General features: G+C 42.7%; 1 protein-coding gene and 1 pseudogene across 3 annotated transcripts; one reads left to right on the top strand and one right to left on the bottom strand.

Annotated features, from left to right (window-relative positions):
* The first annotated feature begins 277 nt into the window (after nucleotides 1-277).
* Nucleotides 278-26208, top strand: SLC25A15 (solute carrier family 25 member 15). Of its 3 annotated transcripts, none has more exons than XM_063102823.1 (7): nucleotides 278-339; nucleotides 2968-3082; nucleotides 6211-6469; nucleotides 19131-19268; nucleotides 21470-21639; nucleotides 22766-22924; nucleotides 24025-26208. In XM_063102823.1, the coding sequence occupies exons 2-7, from the start codon at nucleotides 3028-3030 to the stop codon at nucleotides 24147-24149; spliced, it is 906 nt and encodes a 301-aa protein (XP_062958893.1). In that variant the 5' UTR covers nucleotides 278-339; nucleotides 2968-3027; the 3' UTR covers nucleotides 24150-26208. The 3 variants fall into 3 exon arrangements, with proteins under 3 accessions (XP_062958893.1, XP_062958892.1, XP_062958894.1); XM_063102822.1 differs by lacking the exon at nucleotides 278-339 and adding an exon at nucleotides 1513-1691; XM_063102824.1 differs by lacking the exons at nucleotides 278-339; nucleotides 19131-19268 and adding an exon at nucleotides 1513-1691.
* LOC134382717 (neuropilin and tolloid-like protein 2) lies at nucleotides 15872-17854 on the bottom strand (annotated as a pseudogene).
* Nucleotides 26209-26795: the final 587 nt, after the last annotated feature.

Raw genomic sequence — 26795 nt, 5'->3', positions numbered from 1 at the left:
ATTACTACTTCACGTGCAGGCCTTCGCCCCGCAGCAAGGCTGGCAGCCGGAGGCCTCAGGGCGTCCTCCCCACCTCGGGCACCCCGCCCTGGGGGCCACCCCGCGCCGGCCTCCGGGGGCTCGGACCCGGGAGGGGGAGGCCCCGGGCGGCGCGGCCCGGCTCCAGCTTCCCCGGCCCGGCACCGCCCGCCCCGGCCGCAGGGGCGCTCCTGAGCCGCAGCGGGGCCACCCGGGCCGACGGCGCGGGGGCGGGGCCCGGCCGCGGCTGTTAAGCGGCTGCCGAGGGGGAGCCGAGACGCGCGGCGGAGCCGGAGCAGGACGTGGCCACGCGGGGCGGCGGTGAGCGCAGCCCGGCCCGGGAGGAGGGAGCGGGGCGCGGGGCGGGCCTCGGCGCCGGGGCGGGGTGACCTTCCCCCGCGGCCGGCGCGGGCGCGCACGTGCGGCGGGACCCGCGCGCTGCCCCGGGCCGGCCTCTGCCCGCGGCGCCTGCCTTTCACCCTGGCGGGTCACCTGGGCTCGGGGCTCGGCGGCGCCCGGCCCGAGCGCGAGGGCGCTATGAAGGGGAGGCCCGAGAGTGGACGGCCGGGGCCGCTGGGAAAGTCCCAAGTCGGCTCCCTACCCGGTTCCTTGCGAGGCCCCTGGAGACGCGGCTGGGCCAGCTCCTCGGCGGCGAAGCTGGGTGGCGGCCCGCGCCCTATGTCCGGCTCTGGGGACGGGCCGGGGTCCTGCCGCTCCAGCTTCAGCCCGCAGCTGGGATCTTCCCGTGGCAGCTCCTGTTCCCTGGTGGAAAATGCGGCCTCGTCTGATTGTCCTATCCAAGCAATTAATTTCCCCAAGGAACAAGAAAGACGTGTAGTCGGAGCTGTTGTTTCTGTCTCTGCTAGGTCTCACCACGTGTAGTTTTGGAAGAGGAACCAAGGTGCGCTGAAAGAATTCAGTTGTCCTGTTCCAAGTGGTACAGCAAACTCATACATCAATTCTCGTTCATGCTGACCAGTTTTGCCTTCTCCAAACCATCGCTTCGCGTAATCCGAGTTAATTGCCCACACCTCTGGGTTAATCGGTTAGAACCCATCACTGGTTTTTATCCTAGTAATTTTACAACTAGTTATTTGTAGTATTTAACGTGTTCAAGTTTGGTTCACCTTTAATTCACATCAACAGATACAGTACAACCTGATGTGACTTTGTTTCCTTCCAAGTTAAGTTGTTTACACCAAAAGAAACGAACGCATTGAGGTTTATCTGAGGCCACATTGGCTTTGCCCAGTCTGTGTGTGTCTCCCCAGTTGCTTTTTTTTTCGAAAAGGCAGATTTGAGTGTTTTTACTTTGGGGCCAGGTTGGAATACTCTGGAGTTAAGAATTGGTTTGTGGGCACAGACCTGAAGACAAGACTGTCACTTCTTTGTCACTGACTTGTAACCTTGGAGAAGACCTTGTCTTCCTCTGGTCGCAGTTTTCCTTCTGGAAAAGGAGATTGGATTAGGATGCTGATATCCTTTTCCAGGAAAATAACAGATGACCACCACCTTACCAACCTAGTAAAGGGTACTGTCTCTCCAGACCCATCAGTAACAAAATCATTGTCTTCGACTTCTAAGTACTGTGCTTTTGTTGTTGCTGGTTTTAAAATTTTTTGTAAAGAAAGGAAGATTCTTGGAGTCTGGTCATGGGCAAAATGCTTCAACTGGTAAGAAAAATTTCTTGGTGGCTAACATTTTCTGCTGACATTTAGGATGACAGTGGTAGAAAGGACCTTGGCATTCATTTCCAAGCTAGCGTGCCAACCCCCTTTTCCAAAAAGGTGGCCTGACTAGGAAGAAACTGCTTCCCACTGTGATGAGGAATGACGATTGTTTTGTTATTCACGAATAAGTTACTTACATAGTTTGCAAACCGCACAGAATTGGTTGCTGAATTGGTGGCTCATTAAAATAGGAGACTAAAATAACCTTTTTCTACTCAATACTTATTAAATTCTTGCCTCAGCAATAGTTAATTTTTGTCTAAAGAAGATAGAGGAATAGACTCTTAGTTTTCCCAAACTTCCTAGGCTCCAATCACAACTTTCTGAAGCAGGATTTCCGGGAGAGGCCTGGTCATTTTGAATATTTAACAAGCCCCCAAGTGATCCTTATCAAGCAAATCTGGGACACAGTGGCTCAGGTGATGCATTTCAAAGTTGTTCTGCAGGACAGGCATTATCAGCCCCCTCTTGGGAGCCTGTCAAGGTGGCAGATTCTCTGGTTCTACCTGAGGCCTATTGAATCAGAATCTGCATTTTTAACAAGCCCCCCAGATGATTCATGTGCACCTTTAGGGTTTGAAGTGCTAGGGCGGGCTGTGGTGCTCTGTACTAGGCCTTGTTCAAAGAAGGAGCGATACATGTTCACAGTTCATCATCACATCAGTCCAATGTGGCTATTTGTGATTGTCTTTGTATTATAATATCTTTATAATTCACCTTGTACACATGTGGACCCCAGCTGTAGAGGCCCAAGGGGCCACCTTGCCAGTGGAGCAGGCATTCACACCCAGGCATGTGACTTTGTGGATCTCCTGATCTTTGCTGCCTGCATGCTCCTTCCAGACTTACTGTCTTGTGACCTCCTCTTAGGCACCCAGCACAGGCTGCTGTCTGAATTTAGAGCTGAGCCTAGTGGACTGATAGTCTGATGTGGTTTGGATTGTCTGGTTGGCTGGATTATTTGATGTTCATTTTTAAGGTTTGTTGAAGTGCTGCCAATGACTGTAGCATTGATACTCAGGGAAAGTTGTTGATCCCTGAGCTTTTTATAGGGCAGTTGATCACTAAGCTGCGTTGGTACCTTGCACCCCCTTCCTTTGGAGCACTGTAGGGCCCATTTCCTGACTCCCAGAGGTTCGGGTTCAGTAACTTGGCAGCAGTCCTAGAGAGCGGTAGGCTGCAGAGGCTGGACTAATGGTCAACTTTTGCCTCCTCCCAGGGACATGCAGTGCCTGTCATAAGCTCCACAGAGTTGCCTTCCACGGAGACCGGCAACAACATGAAGTCCAATCCTGCCATCCAGGCTGCCATTGACCTCACGGCAGGGGCCGCAGGTAACCCCAGAGAAAACCCAGTCATCTGTGTTCCTCAAGTACCTTCTAGGCATGATCAAGTGAAAATAGTATAAAATATTACCTTTGTCACCCCAGAAGCAATATTTTTTAACCTGGGAATGAATCTACTTAATGGAAGTGTGGTATTGTTCAGAGCATGGCAGAAGGTAGAGTAGTACCTGTGATATCAAAACTTTATGAGTCAGGATGAGTGGTGGGAATGTCTCTAGTATAGCTAGAAAACAGCTCAGAGATAGTCACTTGTCCATTGTCACACAGCTGGATATGCAGGTGGTATGGGACTCCACTCCAAGTTTGGCAGTCTTCAGAGCCCTTGTTGTGCAAAAATAACACCATGCCATCTCTCCAAGGAAACACCAGTTACTCTTCTTACTAGTGTTACGAAAGAAAGGAGGACACCCTTTAGAAATGTCTTTAGAAATGAGACTGATGTTCTATTGTGTCTTAGCCGTGAAAGGAAAGGAGAGGTGGCAGGATTTGTTGGGAATGGCCAGCTAAGACTGAACTCAGGAACCCAAGCCCAAGGGCGGACTGAGTCTCTCGCTGGCAGCCACAGGCCACTCTTTAGAAAGCTTAAGGTGTAGGAATAGCAGGAACCTCAGCCTGAGGGGAAGGAATTTGAAGTGAGTGGTGGTGGTGTAGTTCTCCAGAGTCCTGCATTATCTTAGGGCTGGAGAAGTGCTGGCATGCTCATATTTTCCAGATGAAAACCCTGGCCTCCCATACTGATTCTTATCATAGTTGTAGCTCCCTGGAGTGGGGAGACCAGAGGGGAGTGTTGCCCAGTGTTCTTTTATCCAGTGTAACCTCTTGGGTCAACAGATCAAGCGTGGTCAGGGGGCCGCTGCCTCTCATCCTGTCATTCACTAACTATAAAAGAGAAATCATTGTTCAGAGAAGAGCAAAGTATTTTTCCATGAACCAAAGGTCGGACAAGGTAGGCTAATGAGGAAGGCTGGGGACAGCCTATTACAGATGCTGATAAGGAACACAGGGCAAGGGCACCTCTCAAGCACAGAGAGTGTCCCAACCCAGGAGGAGAGGAAACTAAAGGCCATCTGGGCTCCACCCCAGGGTTCTCTTGTCCAATACAGTCCTTTGGGTCATTCTCTCACCCTGCTGTGGAAATGAGCTGGAGCCCCCAGGTCCCAGGCCACACTGTGGAGGACAGGCGGATGCTGACTTGAGAAGGGTGCAGCCGTCTGCCTACCTCTGGCCTCCGCACGTCGCAGCAGTGCTCTGGGCTCAGTTATTCTCTCTGCAGTAGCAAAGTGTTTAACCACACGAGATTCTCCTCTTCTGGCATTTTATGTCCTTCAGTCAATCTGTCAGAGATCTACGCTCTATTGTGATACAATTAAAAAGCTTACCTTTTCCTATTTATGTGCATACAGGTATTTGGGTGCCACATTTGTAATTTACAGTCAGTGTTAAAGATGTAAACTGCAATAGGATTGTTAGGAATCTGGTATATAAGACATTTAATGATGGGTATGTTTTTAACAAGTTTAGTATTAACATGTATGGGCCGTTATACTCATACATACTGACACTGTTCCTAATAACTGTGTTTCTCCCCATGCTAGCAACACAGGGACGCCCTTCACTGATGTAGAGCTGCTGTCTAACTTCACAGAACAACAAGCTCCTTTGTGGGGTGTGGGGATGGGGTCTTTGGGTTGGGGGCTGGGCAGAGGAGGTGCCTATTAGTAACACAGGAACCTCCATCCTACTGTGAGGCACTTAGGGTGCCAACCGGAAGCAGTGAGCCCACTGTTGAGGGGCTCAAGTCTTTGAATGAGGAAGCTAGAGAGACCTTTGGACATTGATGGCTCTAATACTTGTCGTTTATGTGGAAAAGAGGCCCTGTCATTTATTAATGGCTTGATAGGTCTTTGAGCTCAGTGGCTGGTGCTGGTGTTCAGGATAGTCATCACTCATTTGAGGGGGACACGGTGAGCTCCATGACCATGTTGTTAGGGGTAAATTACTTTCTACAACTTAGGTGGTACAGCTGTGTATGTCAAAGTTAAGAAATTATATATCTTAAATATTTTATGGAAGCCTTCTTTCAATTTGAGGAAACTTTAATAACCTCATGTTTCCTAATACAAGCAAGGGATGTGTGAGATGCGGTGGCCCCTCAAGCCCAGGGGAAGGTGGTAGATGTTAACCAGTGGCAGTTCCCAAGATGCTGAGTCCAGACCAGGGTCTGGGATATTAGAAGGTGGTTATAGTTCATTCCTTTCCTTACGCTCAGAATTTTTATTGAGGTGATCTAGTGTCATTTAGACTTTGCTGTATTTAATATTCTTATAGTATACAAGCATATAGATGAATTTATGCTAAGCAAAGGTAAATTTCAGTCCATTACCTATCTAAATACAAATCATTTAGTAGTAGAGTTCAAATTAAAGAAGTTTTTCCATAGGGTCAAATATTTATCTCTTCAGGGATTAATTAGCCAGACGCCTTGTTTTCTTTATTTGGTGCCTAGTTCTCTGTTATTTTTCTGATAGTTATCAGAACTCCTGGGCATTAGGCAGAGAGGGGTGATGAGCTTCTCCCAGGTTTTCCCCTTCCCTGTATATGGTTTCTGTCTCTCTCAACACAGTAGTTGCTGCTTATTAACCACTTGTTGTGTGGCAGATGCTGTGCTAAGTCCATCTCCTCATTTTTACTTAATCCTCACGCTAACCCTGTGAGGTGGCTGTGGATGAGGAACTGAGGCTCAGAGGTTAGTTCACTAATCCAGGATCTCACAGCAAAGCCAGGCTTCATCCCCAGTTCCTCTGACCCCATTGCCGAGGCTCTTGAACACATGCCACACCCTTGCATCCTGTGATTTTCTCTGTTGAATACATGTCTGTCTCCCCTGCCAAGTGTGAGCTCCTTCAGGGCGAGATTTGGGTGCCAGGCACATTGGGGTCCTGCTGTAAATTGTTTATTGGACTCGGCTAGAATGTTTGGGAGGAAAAGAGGTCAAAAGGAACTGAAGCAGAGGTAAGGCCTGGGGTCAGCCACCTGTCCCTCATTTCCAGGGGTAATTAAGGCTACCATCTAAAACAGTAGCCATTTGTTAGAGAAGACTTCCGTCCTGGTTGCAGGGGGCACGGCATGTGTGCTGACTGGACAGCCCTTCGACACGATGAAAGTGAAGATGCAAACATTCCCCAACCTGTACCGGGGCCTTACCCACTGCTGCTTAAAGACCTACTCCCAGGTGGGCTTCCGTGGCTTCTACAAGGGCACCAGCCCAGCGCTGATTGCCAACATCGCCGAGAACTCAGTCCTCTTCATGTGTTACGGCTTCTGCCAACAAGTGGTGCGGAAAGTGGTTGGACTGGACAAGCAGGCAAAGCTGAGGTGAGTCGAGGGCACTGACACTTTTTGGTTTTTTTCTGGAAAAAAACCCACTGTAGTATGGTCATGGTTTTAATATCTTTTGGGGAAGAATGCCTCCTTTCTTAAAATACTTTCTTTTTGATTATGAAGTAATACGTTGTCATCATATGACTTGGAAAGCACATATGCATTACACAGAGGAGACTTGCCCATGACCCACGACTGGGACCAAGAACAAGCCCCCTTACATTTTGGTCTCCTTCAGGGGAGTGCTTTTCAAACCTTGCAATGGTGCTTCCTGCCTTGTCAGTAGAGGTGCTGGACTAAAACCGTGATGTAACTTGCAACCCAAGTTTTAGGTTCCATTTCATTAGAGTATTAGAAGAGATTGCTTGAGCCAAGTAGATTTGAGGAGAAACTTGGAATTTTAGCAAGACATGGAAGTACCTGAGGAGATGCAGGTGAACTCACATTTCTTTAGCCAAGTCTTCCCCAAACATCAGAGTTTGGCTTGTGCTTGGTCTTCCCTTGGGTATTCATTTTACAGAGACTGAAAAGAATTTGGAAACACTGGAGGGTTTAGCCATCTCTCCTTTGAATGATGATTTATTTTAAATGATTTAGAATTATATCAGCTTCATGGTTGCAAAGGGTAGTCTCGTTGGTTGTTTCAGTAGAAATTGAAACCCTTTTGCAACTACAGATCCCACATGACTCAAGGGGGTTCTTTGCATACAGAATTGTCCTCTGGAGATGCCTAGATGTCTCAAGATGTGCCCTTTTATAGGCAGGAATTCTGTCATGATGGACGGAACTGGTGTTTTTTAAAGGCTTAGGACTGGATAAGATCCCCAAGGAGACAGTGTAGATGGACAGGAGGGCTGAGCACTGATCCTACAACCCTCTAGCACAGAGAGGGCAGGAAAGAGAAGAAGGAAAAATAAGCAGGGGACAAACCAAGAGAGTGAGGCAGTCCACAATGGAGACTGAAGAGAAGCAAAATGATAAGTGACTAATTTTCTTTCCAGTTGAGGGAGAGACATTCTATTTGAGGAGACCAGGAGTTCACTTCTCCTTCAGCCTCCTTAGCAAAAGATGAAAAGGGTGAGAAGACAGGGCAACAGTGAGCAACTGTGTGAGATTCTGGAGGAAGAACTGTGTCCTCCCTCTGCACAGAGCAGCCCCTCAAGCCATAAGAGAAAGACAGTGACTTCTGCCTTCTTGCATGGGCAAAACCATTAAGGATCTGGACCTGCCTGTCCCTCCCTACTTTTTTCCTTGCTTAGCCTGTGAACAGAGTGAAGACAAGGAAGAGCGTGTTGCTTTTCTGATGGGGAACGATATAATATTTCTCAGATGCATTTCGCTGCATTATTTGCAGAGCACTGAATCAGTGTCCTTAAGAAAGGGCTGGGAAATACCTCATAGTGCCTCTCATGGGGAATCATTCTGGGGACATTTATTTTGTGTAGTACATGATGTATACTATCATGCCTTCATAGCCTTTGCCATGATCCTGTGAGAGGCGCAAGGCAGGTGTTGTCTCTGTCTTACAGATGGGGAAAGATACATGTTCAAGATCACCAAGTAAGGACATAAAACCATGTCTTTTCAGCCCCTGCCCAGTGGTCTCTCTATCAGACCACAGTCAAGGTTCTGGAATATTTTGTAAGGGTCAAATGTAGAGAGAAGACCAATCAAGAGCAGTGAAAGGAGAGAAATGCTTGTGAGAGCCTGTTGTGAATTTCTGCAATCACACTGTAAATATTTGCCTGTTCTGGGTTTGAACACATCCCAGAGTGGTGTTCTCCTTTGACCTTTGGCTGGATGGGGTCTTACAAACTAGGAATGTTCAGGTACATGTTTGTGGAGTAGATGACAAACAGTTGATTCTTACAAAATCTCGTCCTACGCCAATTGCCATTGCAGTTCTACTTCTACCTGTTAATGCTACATGCAGAACAGGAGCCCACGTACCTCATTTCGTGCAGTGGTAGATGGAAGTGTTTATTAGAAAGTCAAAGTCCACTGCAAATCGTATGGCCTTGGCTATGCACTGTGATATCATGTTTGGTGTTCATTCAGACATCTGAGCCATTATTACATCTTAGATTGAATAGCCTTCTACATTTATTGACTGCCACCTTTGTTCTAGCAAACTTGGCAGACTCTGGGTAATGACCCTGATTGACTACTGCCTGTCAGCAGGTTTGACAGAGAGTCCCTGAAGAAGGCCAAATATGGATCTGCAGGCTTGTTGGAAGACAGCAGAAACCATTTTAAGTTTTGGTTTAACAAATGAGCTAAGAAGGAGTGAAGGGAGGAGGAAGGAACGACTGAACAGCATCAGTTTCTGCACCCCATATGCTTGGGCGCCTGGCTCTCCTCTGCTTAACAGTCTTAGGTTTGTCTCTAAAATTGAAAGGAAGTCTTCCTCCTGGAAAAAAAGCCCCACTCTAAGCCTCTTCTGAGAGACCCTGGTGTGTGAGGGGCTGGCTCAGCCCTATGGACACCCCCCTTGCATCTGTCTGTGGCACAGAGGCTAGACCATCAGGGAACAGGAAACCAGAGCCAAGACTGGAGATGGCCTGATTCTTTTTTTTTGAAAATCATGTTTTATTATTATTATTTTTTTATTGAAATGTCATTGATTGTAATATCTGGGGGTACAGCATTGAATATCAATACCTGTGGGCAATATGTGATCTTCAAATCAGCATTGTCAGTATATTCAACCTTACACAATGTAATCATTTTTTGTGCCCTTTACCAATTTCTCGTTAACTCCTCCTCCCCTTTTCCCACCTCTGGTGGTCTCAGTTCTTTTCTCTCCTTTTGAAAGTTCGAATTATTGTGCTCGTTGTATCTTTTTTTTAATTCTTTATTTAGTTCTCACTTATGAGTAAGGACATGTGGTATCTCTCTGCCTGGCTTATTTCACTAAATATAATTTCCTCTAAGGTCATCCATGTTGCTGCGAATGGCAGAATTTCATTCTTTTTTTATGGCTGAATAGAATTCCATTGTGTGTATATGCCACATTTTCCTTATCCAGAAGTCCACTGATTGACATTTAGGTTGGTTCCAACTCTGAGCTATTGAAAACAGGGCTGCGATAAACACAGGAGTGCAGATATCCCTTAAAAATGATGATTTCCATTCCTTTGGGTATACACCCAGTAGTGTTATTGCTGGATCACATGCAGTTCTATCTGTAGTTGTTTAAGGAACCTCCATACTTGGCTGCACTAATTTACAGTCCCACCAACAGTGTGGGAGTGTTCCCCTTTCTCTGCATCCTCACCAGCATTTGTTATTCTCTGTCTTTTTCATAATGAACAGTCTAACTGATGCTGAATCATGTTGAGCATTTTTTCATGTGTCTATTGGCCATTTGTATATCTTCCTTTGAGAAATGCCTATTCAGTTCCTTTGTCCATTTTTTAACCAGGTTACTTATTTTTTCACTGTTAAGTTGTTTGAGTTCTTTGTATATTCTGGATATTAATCCCTTGTCAGATGCAGAGTTAGCAAATATTTTCTCCCATTCCATAGGTTGTCTTTTCACTCTTTTTTGTTGTTTCTTTTGCTGTGCAGAAGCTTTTTAGTTTGATATAATCCCATTTGGTTATTTTTTTCTTTTTGTTGCCTGTGCTTTTGGGGTCTTATTCATAAAGCCTTTGCCCAATCCTACTTCCTGAAGTGTTTCCCCTATGTTTTCTTTTAGAAGTTTTATGGTTTCGGCTCTTATATTTAAGTCTTTGGTCCATTTTGTGTTGATTTTGGTATAATGGTGAGAGGTATGGGTCTAGTTTCATTCTTCTACATATGGATGTCCAGTTTTCCAAGCACCACTTATTGAAGAGGTCATCTTTTCCCCAGTGTATGTTCTCGTTGCCTTTGTCAAAGATCAGTTGACTGTAAGTATGTGGGTTGATCCCCAGGTTTTCTGTTCTGTTCCATTGATCTGAGGGTCTGTTTTTATGCCAGTACTGTGCTATTTTAGTTACTATAGCTTTGTGGTATAATTTGAAGTCAGGTAGTATTATTCCTCTGGCTTTTTTGTTTGTTTTTGTTTTTTTTTTGCTCAGGACTGCTTTGGCTATTTGGGGTCTTTGCCATTCCATATGAATGTTAGGACTGTTTTTTCTATTTCTGTGAAGAATGTCATTGGTATTTTGAGATGAGGATTACATTGAATCTGTAGATTGCTTTGGGTAGTATGGACATTTTCAAACTTGATCATGGTGTACATTATTTTGATGTGTTGCTGTATCTGATAATATTTTGTTGAGGATTTTTGCATCTGTGTTCATCAGAGATATCAGCCTATGGTTTTCTTTTTTCTGTTGTATCTGTCAAGTATTAGGGTGATACTTGACTCATAGAATGAGTTTGGGAGAATGGCCTCTGTTTCAATTTATTGGAATAGTTTGAAGAGAATTGATATTAATTTCTCTTTAAAGGTTTGTTAGAATTCAGCATTAAAGCCACCTGGTCCCGGGCTGTTCTTTATTGGGAGAGTGCCAATTACTGCTTCAATTTCATTGGTTGTTATTGGTCTGTTCAGGTTTTCTATTCTTCTTGGGTCAGTCTCAGTTGTTTGTATGTGTCCAAAAATTTATCCATTTCCTCTAGGGTTTTGAATTTGTTGGTGTACAGTTATTTATAATAGTCTCTAATGATTCTCTGTATTTCTGTGGTATCAGTTGTAATGTCTCCTTTTTCATTTCTGATTTTTGTTATTTGGGTCTTCTCTTTTTTTTTTTTTTAGTTAGCCTAGCTTATGGTTTGCCTATTTTGTTGATCTTGTTAAAAAAACAACTTTTTGTTTCATTGATCTTTTGTATCATTTTGGGGGTTTCTATTTCATTTAGTTCTGCTCTGATATTACTTCTTTCCATCTATTAATTTTGGGATTAGATTTTTCTTGTTTTTCTAGTTCTTTGGGGTGTAGTGTTAGATTGTTTATTTGAAATCTTTCTATTTTTGATGTAAGCATTTATTGCAATAAACTTCTATCTTAGTATTGACTTTATCCCACAGGTTTTGGTATGATTTATCTTTATTTTCATTAATTTGAAGAATTTTTTTGATTTCCTGTTTAATTTCTTCTTTGATCCATAGGGCATTAGGGACCATGTTGTTTAATTTCCATGTATTTGCTTAGTTCCCAGAGTTTCGCTTGTTATTGATTTCTAGTTTTAATTTGTTGTGGTCTGAAGAAAATAACTTGAAATGACTTTTTAAAAATTCGTTGAGACTTGATTTGTGAACTAACATGTGGTCTATCCTGGAGAATATGTGCTGATGAGAAGAAAGTATATTGTTGGATGAAATGTTCTGTAGATATTTTCCAGGACCAGTTGGACCAAAGTGTAGTTTAAATCCTGTGTTTCTCTGTTGATTTGTTTCCTAGATGATCTGTCCAGTGTTGACAGTGGGGTGTTTGGGTCCCCAACTACTATTGTATTGGGGTCTGTCTCTTTCTTAAGGTCTAATAGTACTTTACATATTGGGGTGCTCCATTGTTGGATGCACAATTTATGATTGTTATATCTTCTTGCTGGATAGATCCCTTTATCATTATACAGTGGCCGCCTTTGTCTCTTTTCATGGTTCTTGATTTAAAGTTTATTTTATTCAATATAAGAATAGCTACTCCTACTTGTTTTTGGCCCTTTGTGTAGTATATACTTTTTTTCATCCTTTCACTATTAGTCTGAGTGTGCATTTGCTGTCTTCAAGAGACTCAGGTCACCAGTATATAGTTGGGTCTAGCTTTTTAATCTAGTCAGTCAATCTGTGTCTTTTGAGTGGGGGAGTTTAATCTGTTTACATTTAGGGTTATTGAAAGGTATTGTCTTATACCTGGCATTTTATCTAATTCCATTTGGATGTTTTAAATATCTTTTGTTCTTTCCTCTTTTATTGTGTCTTCAGTGTTTGTTGATTTCTTGAGGTGGTAAGATTGAGTTTCTTTCTCTTTCTTGTTTGCGTTTTTGTTCTACCTGTGAGTTTTGTTCTTTCTCATGTATTTGTCGTAGTGATCATCCTTTTTTGGATTCCAGATGCAGGACTCACTTGAGGATTTCTAGCAGGGCTAATCACGTGGTGATGAACTCCTGTAGTTTTTGTTTGTCTGGGAAATACACTATTTCTCCCTCATTTCTGAAGGATACCCTTGCTGGGTATAGTATTCTTCGCTGGCAGATTTTTTCTTTCAATATTTTGAATATATCATCTCATTTTACTTTGGCCTGTAGTGTTTCTGTTGAGAAGTCTGCTGGTAGTGAGATGGGAACTCCCTTATAAGTGACTTGACACTTTTCTCTTGCTACTTTTAGGATTCTTTGTCTTTGAGCTTTGCCAGTTTGATTATAATGCGTCTTGGAGTGGATCTTTTTGGATTGTATCTGTTTGGGGATCTTTGAGGCTCCTGGATCTAAAGATCTATGTCTCTCCCTACACATGGGAAGTTTTCCATTATTATTTCATTGAATAGTTTTTCAGTGCCTTTTTCTTTCTCCTCCTCTTCTGGAACACCCATGATTTGTATGTTTGTGCACTTGAGATTGTTAGCTCTCAGATTTTCTTCATTTATTTTTAATTATTTTTTTCCCCGTGGACTACCTGGGTTATTTCAAAAGAATTATCTTTGAGATCAAAAATTCTTTCATCTGCTTGCTCTAGCCTGCTGCTTAAGCTCTCAGTTGTGTTTCTTATTGAATGAATCTTTCAGTTCTAGGAGTTCTACTACATTCTTTTTTACAGTATTAATCATTTTGTATTTTTCCTCCTTCATATCCTGGATATTTTTTTCTCATTTCATTATTTTGTCTGAGTCTTATATCTCATTGTGTTTCCTTAAGATTGTTGCTCAGAATTCCTTTTCAGTCATTTCAAGGGTTTCCTTCTCTATGTGGTCTGGTACTTGAGAATCACTGTATGCATTTAGGGGTGTAATATTTTCTTGGTTTCTTGTATTTCTAGTATCTCTGTTGATGTCTGGTCATCTGATAGAATGGTTGCTTCTTCTGTTACTCTGGAGTGGGCTTTGAGGAGAGATACTTCCTCCTCTTTTTCTGGTGTCCACTAGTGACTTTCCTAATGTCAGTGCAATCCAGTCAACAGCAGGTCACCTGAGTGGTGGCTGTGGCTGCTACTGTTGTGGCTAGCCACTTTTGTGGTGGCAGTGGCTGTGGTGATGGCTGTAGTGATGGCTGTGGTGGACCACACACTCAGAAGCAGTTTTTGAGGTGTGCTCCAGCCTTCTGTCAGGTGGGAGGCTGCCCTCCCCTCCTGCCTAGGTCCCTGGGCTTGCTTCTGCCTGCTGCCAGGCAATGGAGCTGCCTGTGTCTCAGTTTTGGTGGCTGGGAAGTCCCAAATTCAGGGAACACATTTGGTCAAGGCCTTGGTGGTGGTGACAGTGATAGAGGGGTTTCAAATGGCAGATGTGGTGGAGCAGAGAGTAGCCCTGATTTTGTACTAATGTTTAACACTGGTGAAACTTTAGGACCTTTGAATGTGGTAGGTCCATTTGTGCTTTTGCTCAGTTTGGAGAAATATTGTTAGGGGATCTCTATACTTACAGCAGTCAGCTGAGGGTATTCCCACCCAGGGGGGGCTTTTGGAAATCTATGAGAGTGGATTTGGCTGTCCACTGATAGCAGGATGCTGGCTTTTAATGGGTGAGTGCCCAGGGACCAGTTTAGTCCTTCTTGCCCAAGGAAGGATTGTCCCACCCTTAATGCCAGTAGTGCTCCTATGATGAGACACTGTCCCAGGGGCTGGAAGGGATCTTCTTTTCTGACCCTCACGAACTCCCAGAGAAGTCTTTTTGACTTTCTGAGAAAAGTTTCTCAGACTTTTCCCCAGTTTTTTTTATTTCATTGAGAATTTACTCTTAAAAAAATAGAGAAAACGAGAATTTATCTGTTTTGAATGACATGTCTATATTACCTAAAAGTCAATGAGCAGATTCTTTTCCATACATACCTTAAGATCCAAAATCTGAGTGCCTAAATAACGGTTGAAGGATCAGATTACCAGTGTACATTTTAATATAGGATTCGTGTATAGTGATTTAGAGCAATAAATATCAGAGTGAGAAATTTATCACAAACTAAATACAGTAACAGAAGGAAAGAAAAGGCTTATGTACACAGTACCAAGGTCTTTACAATAAGTTATAGTGTACAGTTCCATCACAGCATGTTTATGTACAAAGCTGCTAATGTGAACATTCAAAGAAATCTGTCATGTAGGTCTAATATTGATTTAATAAAGTTTGTACAGTATCAAGTAATATCAAAAGTAAAAACAAAAAAACCCAGTGAGTTTTTAGATCATGTTTATAAACTGCCTTATATAATATAAAAAAACACAAAGTCAGAAGTACAGTTTTTAAAAAAAAGTAGAAATTGTTATTCTTAAGTGCTAGAAAAATTCTTAGGAATTTCCCTTTAACTCTCCTACAACCCTGGTTACCATATGCTAGAAGATAAATCAATACAAAGGGAGCTAAGTAATCTTTTTTAAAAACAATAATAGGAAACAGATCTGGTGATGAGAAATATTGTAAATAAACATTATTACAGGCTTCCCCAAAGGAGAATTAAATGACTGTTTACTAGAATGAATGGGCTGCTACTGAATGTGACCACATTTGGGAAATTTCAAAGGCTTGCTAGCAGTTTTTATTTTAAATTTTTAGTTGTAACTGGCAATGGTGTATACATCCCAGGATTTTGAAATTTCCTGGTATAACATGACTAAGACAAAATATGATTCAAAGATGATAAATTATATCTTCTACTTCTTACAAAAATAAGGACTAAAGATCGAGTAATTAAAAGGCAGAATATAGAAATTAATTAAGAAATAGATGAAACATAATTCTGGGTGTTAATGGGCTTAGTAAGTAGCTGTACTATGACATATTTAAGAACACCTGTAGTGACCTATGTGCTGCATTAACCACTCATATTTGTGTGAGAAGCTGAAATGGTAAGACTATAGGCTTATGAAACAAATTAAATTTAAAGGAAAGAAGAAACAGGAATTTAAAGAATAATCTTATTTTTAAATTTATTGTGGGATCAAAATATTGACAGAGCTATATCAGTCAAGAGCAGTATTTCTGTTGCTAAAACAGGGAGCTTTAGCCAGGCTCAACACAACTTCCCTCTTCAAATGCTATTGAACTCATGGTACTTTGTGACACCAAGCAATAAATGATTATTTTTCCACTGAATCTAGTAAGTTCCTTGGTCGGTTTAACATATATAGACTGCCTGAGATAATAAAAATGTTACTTAATGGTACGTAAATATCTTCCTGGTTTTGATAGGAGAAAGGGTTGGCTGCTGTAAACAGTGTGTGCACTCCGTAGGCTGCATACACATCATGTTTAGTAAAATATTAAAAGCTGATGGATATGGATGCTTGTGCAGAATCTTTTTGCCTCCGACATAATTTCATAGGGCGTCTTCTCCATTACCCTGTCTTCTAGCGTGCCTTGGACTGAATGTCCTCCCAAAACTTAATCCCCACTGTGACTGTTGAGGGTGGGAAATCCTGTTATGGTAATTGAAAGGTGGGGCCTTGAAGAGGTGATTAGACTGTAGGACCATGCCATAGTGAATGGATTAAAAATGGTGGTCATGGGAGTAGTTTGGAGGGCTTTAAAAGGAGAGTGAATGAGGAACTATCTCTCTCTCTCCTCCACCATTTTCTGCCATGTGAGACCCCTGGGTCATTGTCACCACACCAAGACCCTCACCAGATGTGTTCCCTGCACTGTGGATTTCCCAGCCTCTGGAACTGTAAGCAGTAAATTTTTTTTTCTTTATAAATCACCCAGTTTCAAGGTATTTATGTTATAAGCAACAGAAACAAACTAATACCTAGTGCCTATTTAGGACCCTCATGTGCCTGTTTGAAAGTGGAGCTTCTTTTTTTGAAGGTGTCATTAAATATTTTCACTGGCTGTGGTGATGCAAAATCATTTCGGAAAGGAAGTTCCATGGAGCTGAGGTTGGTCCTGCCAGTTTGACGCTGGATGTCTGCGATCCACAGTGACGGTAGTGAATGTGCTGGGAGGCATTGGAGGAGTGCCGCATCTTCTGGTAGTTGTTCAGTTCTTCTGACAAGTCTGCCAGGTCTGCAGAAATTTCTTTGTCCTTTAGTGAAAAACAGTTCATAATGAGGAAGATCAAACACTTCTGGGAACCCAGTTTCAGTAAAAGCAGTTCTGTAAGCCATGACTTTTTTTGAGGCTATTTCATTTGTACTAAAATAGAAATAAAAATCGCTTCTCGGCCTTTTGGCTAAGATCAAGTGTAAAATAGAAATAATAAGGATCAAGACAATCCCTGATGTAATGCCAGTAATTGTTCCATGAGTTTTAGTGATTTGTTTTTTCTTTTCTTTACAATGATTTTCATCCCAAGGGTATGCACACTCTTGAAAACCATTACAGACTAAAGAAATACTGGTGCATGTGTTGCTATGGCAAAAGAAAGTGCTGCCCGTGCAGGGAGGCTCCACAAAGGAAGTAAACCTGCTAAGCCAATTACTTTTATCTGCCCATATTTGCACTACTCTAACTCCTGTTTTAAACATTACACGATTGGCCATCGTACTGTAAAACTTGGCCTTCAGATATTCAGTAGAACTGCTTCCATCATAGACTGCCACAAAGTTTCTCTTGCATTTGTTGGAGTGCTCCATTTGATAATCTAGGAACCTCAAATAAATCTCAATAAATAAATAAATCTTAGGTTTCAGAGTAGGTTTAATTGCAATCAACTTCTTGGCCCGGTTTCGTTTTTTCTTTTTGTTCTACCTGACTAGATTTCACTATTCCATCAGCTCCTGAGAGCTCAAACTGGCAATCTGCGATGGGATTTTAAATACCTCCTAGGTAACTAAAGTCTGGATCAGGAATAAATGAATATTTTATTTGAAATCCCAGTCCTTCCAGTTCATCAGATCTAAACGTAATCTACATGAATCTCCCTGTCGATCTAATTAATGGAGAGCTTTTCATGCCAGAAGAGAGAAACCAAATGGCCCATCTCGAACTTCTAAGTGATCAAACTGATATTCAAACAATGATTCTATATAATAATGTTCATCAAAGATCAACTTTATTCTTTGATGTGGAGCAGCTTCCAAAATGTAGATACAGTCCTTGTTTGGTGGATATGCTTTGGGGTAATTTGGTGAAGCAAAATGACCTCTATTGCTGGTTTGAACCCAAATGCTACATTGGGTTACAGGAATGTGCTTGATTCTAATATTTTGTCCATCTTTGGTCTTTGGGGCCAGAGCAATTCCTTCCACTACGAGTGTTGTTACTAACAACATTTCAAGGAACAAGCAGAGCTGCTCCGGAGCCATGTTCCTGAGCGAGTGGCCTGGAGCTTCACAAGGGATTGAGGTGGCAAAGGCGTGGTGGCAGCCCTGCTCCATCCCCATTGCTGGCTGCCACACTGTGGGCACAGCTCAGGTCACCGGCCACTCCACCTGCAGGGCTCTGCTGAAAGGAGCAGGTGTGGTGAGCCTTGGCTCATTTTCCTTTTCTCCATATTCTCGAACTCTTAGTGGATTCCAGTTTCAGAGGAGGCAAATGCTTCTTTTTCTGTAGTTGTGTACATGCATCCCTCTGTCTAGGTAGATGTCCAGCCTAGCCACTTCACTAAAACCACTGCGCTTGCAGATGTGCACTGCTTCCCCTGCTCCCACAGCTCCGTCACACCCTCCTCTTGCCTCGGTTTTGCTGAGGCTGTGGAGGTCATCAGCTGAACGGGGAAACCTTTCTGCAGTGCAGCAACTTTTTGTTAAAAATGTATCCTGGGTTTTCATCTGTGGAAGTTATATTAGACGTCTGGTTATTCCAGGTTGGATTTTGGGTATGTAGGGATGGTCTCGGAACCTAGTTTTATTTAAAACTTAATGGCAAATACACTGAAGTGTTAATAGTTCATGTTTTTCGGTGGTGGGACTATGGGTAATTATTTCCCATATCTTAAGTTTATTTGGCTATAATTTTTGTCATTTTGTGTCTTAGCTTGGGCTGCTGTAACAAAATACCATAGACTGGGTGGCTTAAATAACAAACATTTTTCACAGTTCTGGAGGCTGGGAAGTCCAGGATCAAGGTGCCAGCAGACCTGGTGTCTGGTGAGGGCCCGCTTCCTGATTTGCAGACAGCCTTTCCGCTGTGTCCTCACATGGCAGAGAGCAAGCACTCTGGTCTCCTCTTGTAAGGACGCTAATCCCATGATGAGGGCCACACCCTCATGATCCCATCTAAACCTAATTACCTCCCTGGGTTAGGGCTTCAACATATGAATTGGGGGGGAGCACAGCATCAGTCCATAGCACTGTGTTTAATAAAAAAGCATGGATGTTGCAGTAAGGCAGATTGGGTTTGAGTCCTAGCACTGCTTCTTAGTAGCTGGGTGACTTTTGGCACATTGTGTGTCATTTCCCATATGGGAACTGGGTGTTGCTGTCTACCTCACAGGGCTGTGGGATCCTCAGACAGAACAGAACCATGCACATTCCCTCCTTTCATCATCACGCTGCTTTGCCACCAAAGTGCTTTGGGCGTGGTGAGTGCTGAGGGCAGGAGCAAGCCTGCACATAACCAGCCTGTGCTGTGTGCTTTCAGTGACCTACAGAACGCTGCTGCCGGCTCCTTTGCCTCTGCCTTTGCTGCGCTGGTGCTCTGCCCCACAGAGCTTGTGAAGTGCCGACTGCAGACCATGTATGAAATGGAGACATCAGGAAAAATAGCCCAAAGCCAGAAGTAAGCACCACTTGGGCACAGACACTAGATATCTGTTGCCTTGGTGTATTTGAATGTTTTTCCATTTTATGCTATACTGAAATTAAGTGCCAGAATATGGAAACAGAATTACCTACTCCAAAATACTGTGTTTCTGGAATACTTTCCTCTACCAGTCAGAGGATAATTTTCTGAAAGGATTGTCTGTGATAGTTGGACCCACCACCCACCCCATAGAATGTCTTAGGCAGGCAATTAGTACCCTAGAAGTAGAGAAGCCAGAAGCTTAAAACCTCTTTTGGCCTCTTAGATGCATAAGGCATGATCCTTAACCGTATTTGGAGGCACATAGCAGGCAGGTTTGAACTGAGAGCTGCACATTCATAAGTGCCAGTTTGGATTCTAGGATGAGTATTTGATGCCCAGTCCCAGGTTTCACATGGATATTCAGGCTGATCACCCAAGATCCTAGTGGTAACTTCTTTTAACCCCCTCCTGACCCTTCCCAGTCCTCGAAGTGTACCTGCAAAGGGCCCAAGTTGTTAAAACATTCATGGAAACCCTTGTAAGCACAGCTACTCTTCAGTGATCAAGTCACTCTCCAATTCAGTCTTGAAAACAGATTCTCGTTACCCTGTAAGGGTATATATGTCATACAAAATATGATTTATTTGAATTGAAAAGCAATTTATTCTTATTAATCATAAAACTTGCTTATCTTGACATTGGCTGACTAAAGTTCTGGTGGAGGATACTTCTGTGCTTAACTCAAAGCCTGTGTCTGCTAGGAAAAACCAGTAGATAAACTAACCATTTTCACTTACCAGTCTCCTTCCAGTGAGAATGGGGTTTGTAGTAGTGCCTTGTTTTCTCCACCTGTGAGATTCAACCAACTTGAATCTATTATTCATTGCCTAGAAGTCCAAAAGTGTAAGTCTTTAAAACTTTTCACTGAAATATAATATGCACATAATATCACGAATACACACACAAACCGTATGTAGTTCTATGAATAGTCATGAAATGAACATGCCTTTGTGACCAGTACCCAGATTAAGAAATAGAACATTAACAGGACCCAGAAAGCTGCCCTCGTGGGCCTTGGGAGTAGTTTAAGGTAATTTAAAGATAGTAGTGGTTATATTCAAAGACTTAGGCAGATGGACACCTTGCAAGAAAGTAAATATTGGTTGACTTCGTATTTGAGGCATGGCAGTGTCCGCACAAGGGGACAGGACTTGGATTAGAAGGCAAGTTACTTGTGTTGAGTTGGATTCCTTTGTTACATACACTTGTAGAGTGAGACAGTGCTGCAGGAAGGGCCAAGCCAGTGGGGAATGCCTGCTGGAGCCTTCTGAAGCTCTCAGAAGGAAGATAATCCTTACACGCCTGTGGCCTTTATGACCTCGGGGCTTGATCCTTTGTCTCTCCAAACCAAGCCAAACCAAGTCCCCTCCTCTCTGAGAACGAAGTAAGGAAAGAGGGCTTCATTAAGTATGTGATTTCCTACCCTGTTTTCGGTAGGGATTACTATACCTGCCCTGGTGAACGCCATCACAAAGAGGAGTCTGTAGACAAAAAGAATTCTGTGTTCCGGCTACTATAGGAGCAGGGCTCTGATCTGCTTAAAAGAAATTCTCCTGCATCCCTGCTACTTTAAGAACTAAGTTCTTGGTGCATGTTGCATCACAGGAGCAGTTGCTTAGTTCTCAGAATTTCTTTTGTCTTGACTTCAAGTAACATTTACCTCTTTGCTCATTCCTCTGAACTAAAATAAAACAAAATAAACCCTAGACACTTGAACAGATTTCCCAAAAACACACTAAAAAGATTGAGGAAATAGGAGTTGAGGGAGATAAGGGACTGGGCAAGTACAATACCATAATTCTAATTTTCACTTATTCACTATTAAAAAAAATAGGTATTGGCTCTTTTACATCTTTGATAATGTGACTTCTAAAAATGTATGTATCCATTTTAATAAAATTTCTTTACCAAGAATAGTTTAGTTGACAAAACTTGTTGTAAAATAGCTATCTGTGCTTCTTTAAAATGCTTACTTCCCACAGAAGGCCTCCTTGTATTCTCCTTTTATTCCCAGTGTCTCTATTTACAAACTCAGCTGCTTCCTCACTAGTGCTTGCTCGGGTCTGTTAACTGGGGCTGAATGTCTTTCCTTCCCCACCTGCCATAACTGTGTCTCTCATTCTGTTTCCTCTCAGTACAGTTTGGTCTGTCGTGAAGAGTATCCTGAGAAAGGATGGCCCCTTGGGCTTCTACCATGGACTCTCAAGCACTTTACTTCGAGAAGTACCAGGCTATTTCTTCTTCTTTGGTGGCTATGAACTGAGCCGATCATTTTTTGCGTCAGGGAGATCAAAAGACGAACTAGGTAAATGTGTTTGCATTGCAGTAGTTGGGTATGTATGACAGTGTCCACTTCCCAAAGGTGTGCTTTCTGTGGATTTCTGCTCTATGCACCACCGTGCTCCCCACCTCCCCTGGGGAGGGGGTCCACTTGGCCCCAAGAAGTTTCTGGATGCTGGAAAGTAACACGTGGAATTGGCAATTGCTAGCACCCTTCCTCCAGGCTTGGTAATTTCTTCAGGACAGGGGCCAAAGCAATACATCCCTAAGTTCTTTACTGGGAATAACATTTCTTAATTGTTCTGAATCCATTTTAGGGAGAGAAGAAATACAGAAATTACTTTCCCATGGGGAAATCACCTATAAACTTGCAGTAAACTTAAAACTTGGTAATAAATGTTGATAATGTTTTGAGAGCAGTGAAAAGGATAGTTCTTTCTAGCTTATCTTGTTGAGCTGCTTGACACACTTTGTGCAATATTTGGCTCGCATAAGTGAGTGTTTTGGTTTTTGCAACTGGCCAGGATGGGGATCCAACCCTTGACTTTGGTGTAATAACACAGCGCTGTAACCAACTGAGCTAACAGGCCAGCCCCGAGTCAGTTTTTCTTAAACATGTCCTGTCAGTGTGTTAGATTTCTTCGGGGGCTAGTCAAGCTCCAGACTTAACTGCTGTGTTTAATAAAGCCATTTTGGTTTTTATAGTATAAGAAGAATGAGGGCTGGTGGATGGTAAAATATGAACATATTTAACAGTGAGAAAGTTGGAAAAAGATGCGGCCTGTGTTTCAGGTGACTCTCACTCTTGTGGGAAGGCATTGCCCTGCTGCTGGGGGCCTGCTGGTTCCATGCAGGCCAGCTCTCTGGAAGACGGTCAGGAGGGACAGAGCACCTCAGTGACCACCCTAAATGTAACCCTCACTAGGGCTTCTTGTCCTGGTGAGACCCAGGGGTGGGCGTGGACTACCAAACAGAAGCTTGTTTCCTTAGAGCTCAGTAACAAGAGCTTTGATGGTTTCCTCAAAGAATTGTGTTTTGCAGCATCAGCATTTTTATTTTCTCCTACCTGCGGCCATTGCTGTGTTGACCTCTGGAAATGTCACATCACTTGTTCTTAAGACAAAATACCCTTGGCTATTTTTCTTCTCTAGGCCCTGCACCTTTGATGTTAAGTGGTGGAGTTGGTGGGATTTGCCTCTGGCTTGCTGTATATCCAGTGGATTGTATCAAATCCAGAATTCAAGTTCTTTCCATGTCTGGAAGACAGGCAGGCTTTATCGGAACCTTTTTAAGTGCCGTGAGAAATGAAGGTGAGTGTGCTGATTGTAGAAACAGAGCAGGTCTGGGGAGGGACGGGTCGCTTCACTGCCGGTCCTGTCCTGTCGAGGTGTGATGAGCTGTGCAATTGCTCTATTCTTCCACCTCACAGCCTTCTCTACCCTGCGTGTTAATCTACCTGCGTGGACTTCTGTTCCCAAACCCCTTCCTTCAGTTTACTTTCATTGTTTCCAAGAATGTTTAAAGATCTTGTTCTTAACCCTTTGGCCAGATAGTTGTCAGGATTCTTTGTTCTAAATAGCCTGGAAGGAAGTTTTAAAATGTGAATTTTGTCTAACGGGACAAATGCTTTGAAGTTAGCACCACCTGCTTTAACATAATACAGGTATTATCAGAAGATGATCTCTAATAGCACCACTAAGGGATTTAAAAGAATGTACAGTCCTAGTGCTAAGACTTCTGGAATTACAAGTGGACGGAGCAATTTCTGAAGGTCATTTGCTATCAATTTTTAAAGTTATACAGGAGGATAAAGACTTTCTAAGTAATGCTTGTATAAAGCCAACTTTATGCAACCAGTGGGTAAAGACCTGTCCTTCCAGCATCTACCACACATTTTAAAACTTGATTTTAAAAAGAGAGAGCACAGTAACTTAGAAACCTTTTAATTCCTGTCCCAAGTAGAGCATAGACATCTTATATATTACTAATAGTAACCTCCCTTTACACTTGCTTAACATTTTATAGTTTTATGAAATACTTACACCTTCCTTATCCAAGATGCTCTTGCCACCACCCTGTGAAACTGCAAAGCTGCTGCCACCTCCAGCTCTGTGGTTGCCTTTGTCAGGCCATGTCAGGCCTCAGCTCTGTCCCACCCATATACCAGGAATGAACTAGGCATGGAATTGATATAACTGAGCATCAGTCAGCTTTGCCAGAAGACCTGGTACCTGTCCTTGTTTCTATTAGTCTATTTAGGGAAACGTGGGAATAAGTCCTTCCATGATGTGTTGGTTTTCACTGCTGTTGTCTGGAGTTGTAAGTGTAAATGTACCTATGCTGCACAGCCACGTGGGGCATCCCTAAGGAGAGGAGGGTCACAGTCTTTGATCACTGTTTCATCTTTTAGGAATAATGGCCTTGTATTCTGGACTGAAACCTACTATGATTCGAGCGTTCCCTGCCAACGGGGCATTATTTTTGGCTTATGAGTACAGCAGGAAGTTGATGATGAGCCAGCTGGAAGCATCCTGAAACATCCTGGTGGGCCTGGAGGCAAGCACAGGTGTCGAGGACTCCAGTTCATCTCAGGGTTTCACGGAGTACAAGACCAACATGGAATTACTTAGATTTCTTGGGAATTTTGTTTTTGTCTTCCCTTCTTCTACCCTAAATATTAAGCTATATGGAAGGACCTCTAATTTACACCATATAATTTCTGCCCATAATTGTGCTGAAATAGAAAAGTTGCTGCTCTTGCCCTTGGTAGAATATACAGGGTGGCTGGTGGCCTGATGAACTCAATTTGAAAGGCTGAATGTAGTTCTCTCAGGGCTTTTGCATAAACCTATACGTGTACTTGCAGTTTGGATGTCATGTGTTGAGGAGCCAACACAATTTGGTTCCATCTTTAATCTCGAGTGTTAGCAGAAAAACCCACGGATGGCCATTTTCATGAAGATTGTTATAAATAATTGCTTAAGCCATTGTAGATGCAGGGTCTCTTAAAGTCTGCTTAACATGTGTACTGTATTAAGTGGTTGAAGTTTTTAAAAAGTTTTCATTTGGTGCTTGAAAAGTAAAATATTAATCTAGATTTTTAAGAGAACATGCCTGCATACTGGTGGGGCTTCTACATTCTTGAGTTAATGTTGCAGAGTAGGCAATCTGGATTTCTCCAAGATGCTCTACTCTTAAAATAGTGCCATTCATTTTCTAGGTGGGATCATATTCTGCACTCTGACTAGGTGATATTGCTAGATGTGGCCTAGAGGATCAGGCCTTTGGAACATAGCCTTCACCAAATTCCCTTCCTCTCTCCCAAAGAGCTTCCTCTCTGCTGAACTTTAGATTGAGGAAGGGACTGAGGGGATGGGCAGTACTGCTGTGCTTTGATGAATCCCCCCATGGCTGGATGTTCCACAGTGGAACACCTCTTAAGTTCCATCTTTGGGTTTTGGCCTGGGTAGGAACCAGGGTGTTCTGTTCACACCCATCTGGGGCTATCTGTCCACTTTGGACCACTTGCTGTCCTCTCTGCCTCTACCAATCAGAAGCCCTTCTAAGGCACAGAGTGCCAAAGCCAAAAGAAGACTTTGTTTCCTGTTTCGTGATCAGGTGACAGTACTATGGCTGAAGTCCTCTCCTCTCCGATGGAGCTAGAAAGAACTCAGTGCTCATACTCCACAGTGATTGGAGGCTGAACTATCCTGAAATTTACCCTGGGATCTATAAATTCTTGCCATGGCTTTTATAGAAGCCTTCTACATTTGGTACTGGCAGTCAGTGAATTTTAATGATGACTGTATATGGGGTGTGGCTTTATAAAGCAATGGAAATAAGAAAAGCAATTTTATTAAACTGTGCTATATGTACATACATACCAACAAAAAAAGCCAACCCACAGCTCATCTGATTCCTGCAGACTTGGGGATGGGCAGCTGTTCTTTGGCCATATGGTGTAAGAGGGTCATTCTTGTCACCACTAAAGTAAGCCTCATCATTCCGTGCTGCTCCAAGAGCAGCAGCGTCTCTCTCATAAAAAGTGTTCTTAAGCAGCCTACAAAGCTGACAGCAAGCAGGCTGACAATTTTAAAGCAAGGGGGTCAGGGAAATGAGGATGACACGGGGAGGAAGGATGTGTTGCCATGGACATTTGGGCAGGGGATGCTTGTCATGCCCAATGTGATCCATTCCATTTGCTTTTTACTAGAAAACTATTTTTCTCTTTACTGTTCTCTCCATACTTAAATAGTCAGGAGCTACTGAGTGGTTCCTTATCTGAACAGACCTGGATTGAAGCATAATACAAAGTCGGACTGGCTTCCGCAGGAAGGGAACCACTTCGGAGTCCACGTTTTCCCTGCCCGGAGCCCAGAGCTAGGTAAAGTTAGCCTTGTTGGCAGTAGGTCTTCGCACAGGTCATCGATTAAAGATTTAACTAAATATCTTCAATACATATAGTCTGAGGCAAGTGGGAATGAAGAATGGAAACCTAAATCAGGAGAATTTTTTTTTATTCTATTTTAATTCATGGTTCAATATTTGGGTAAAATTTGTACTGTTTCAGATGTGTACTGCAGACAAAAATATAGTAGCTTGAAATATTATTTAAAGAAGTTTGAGTGTTCTGTCATCATTAAATTATTTACCTAATATTTGAGTCTGTGATGAGTTTTAATTGCTTTATATCCACACTAAGAACCAACTGTCATGAGTGTTATGTATAGTAATATTTCAAGGTGGTGGTTTTATTACAACACATATTGTTTTTAATCAGCAAGATTCTTAATGTAAAATAATTTCACTGTAGGTAAGCTGACAAAAACGTGTTGTTTGTACACACTGCAGTTATGAATTAGTTTCTCTCTCAAACTCCCTTTGTCCATTTTTTAAAATAATTAAATTGCTTGCTATTAAGTTTGGGGTAATTCTCTTTAAGAAAACGAATATAATTTTGATATGTTATGATGTAAGTTTCTCAAGTTGTTCAAAGCAAGCAATACCCCAAGGGACTTAAATACATTTTCTTTATGTGAGCAAAAGCAGAATAGTGTGGCAACTCATAATTGCCAGAAATTGTGATGGGTCTTGGAGGGTTGTTGAGGATGAGAAACCTCAACTGTAACTACCTTATTTCAAAAAGCAAGATTCTTAAAATAAAAATTAGGGCTTCCTTCC

This window comes from Cynocephalus volans, chromosome 7 (assembly GCF_027409185.1).
Source record: "Cynocephalus volans isolate mCynVol1 chromosome 7, mCynVol1.pri, whole genome shotgun sequence".
In the NCBI taxonomy this organism is placed as follows: domain Eukaryota; kingdom Metazoa; phylum Chordata; class Mammalia; order Dermoptera; family Cynocephalidae; genus Cynocephalus; species Cynocephalus volans.
Note: the sequence above shows the minus strand (reverse complement) of the source record. Positions and strands in the feature narration are given on the sequence as shown.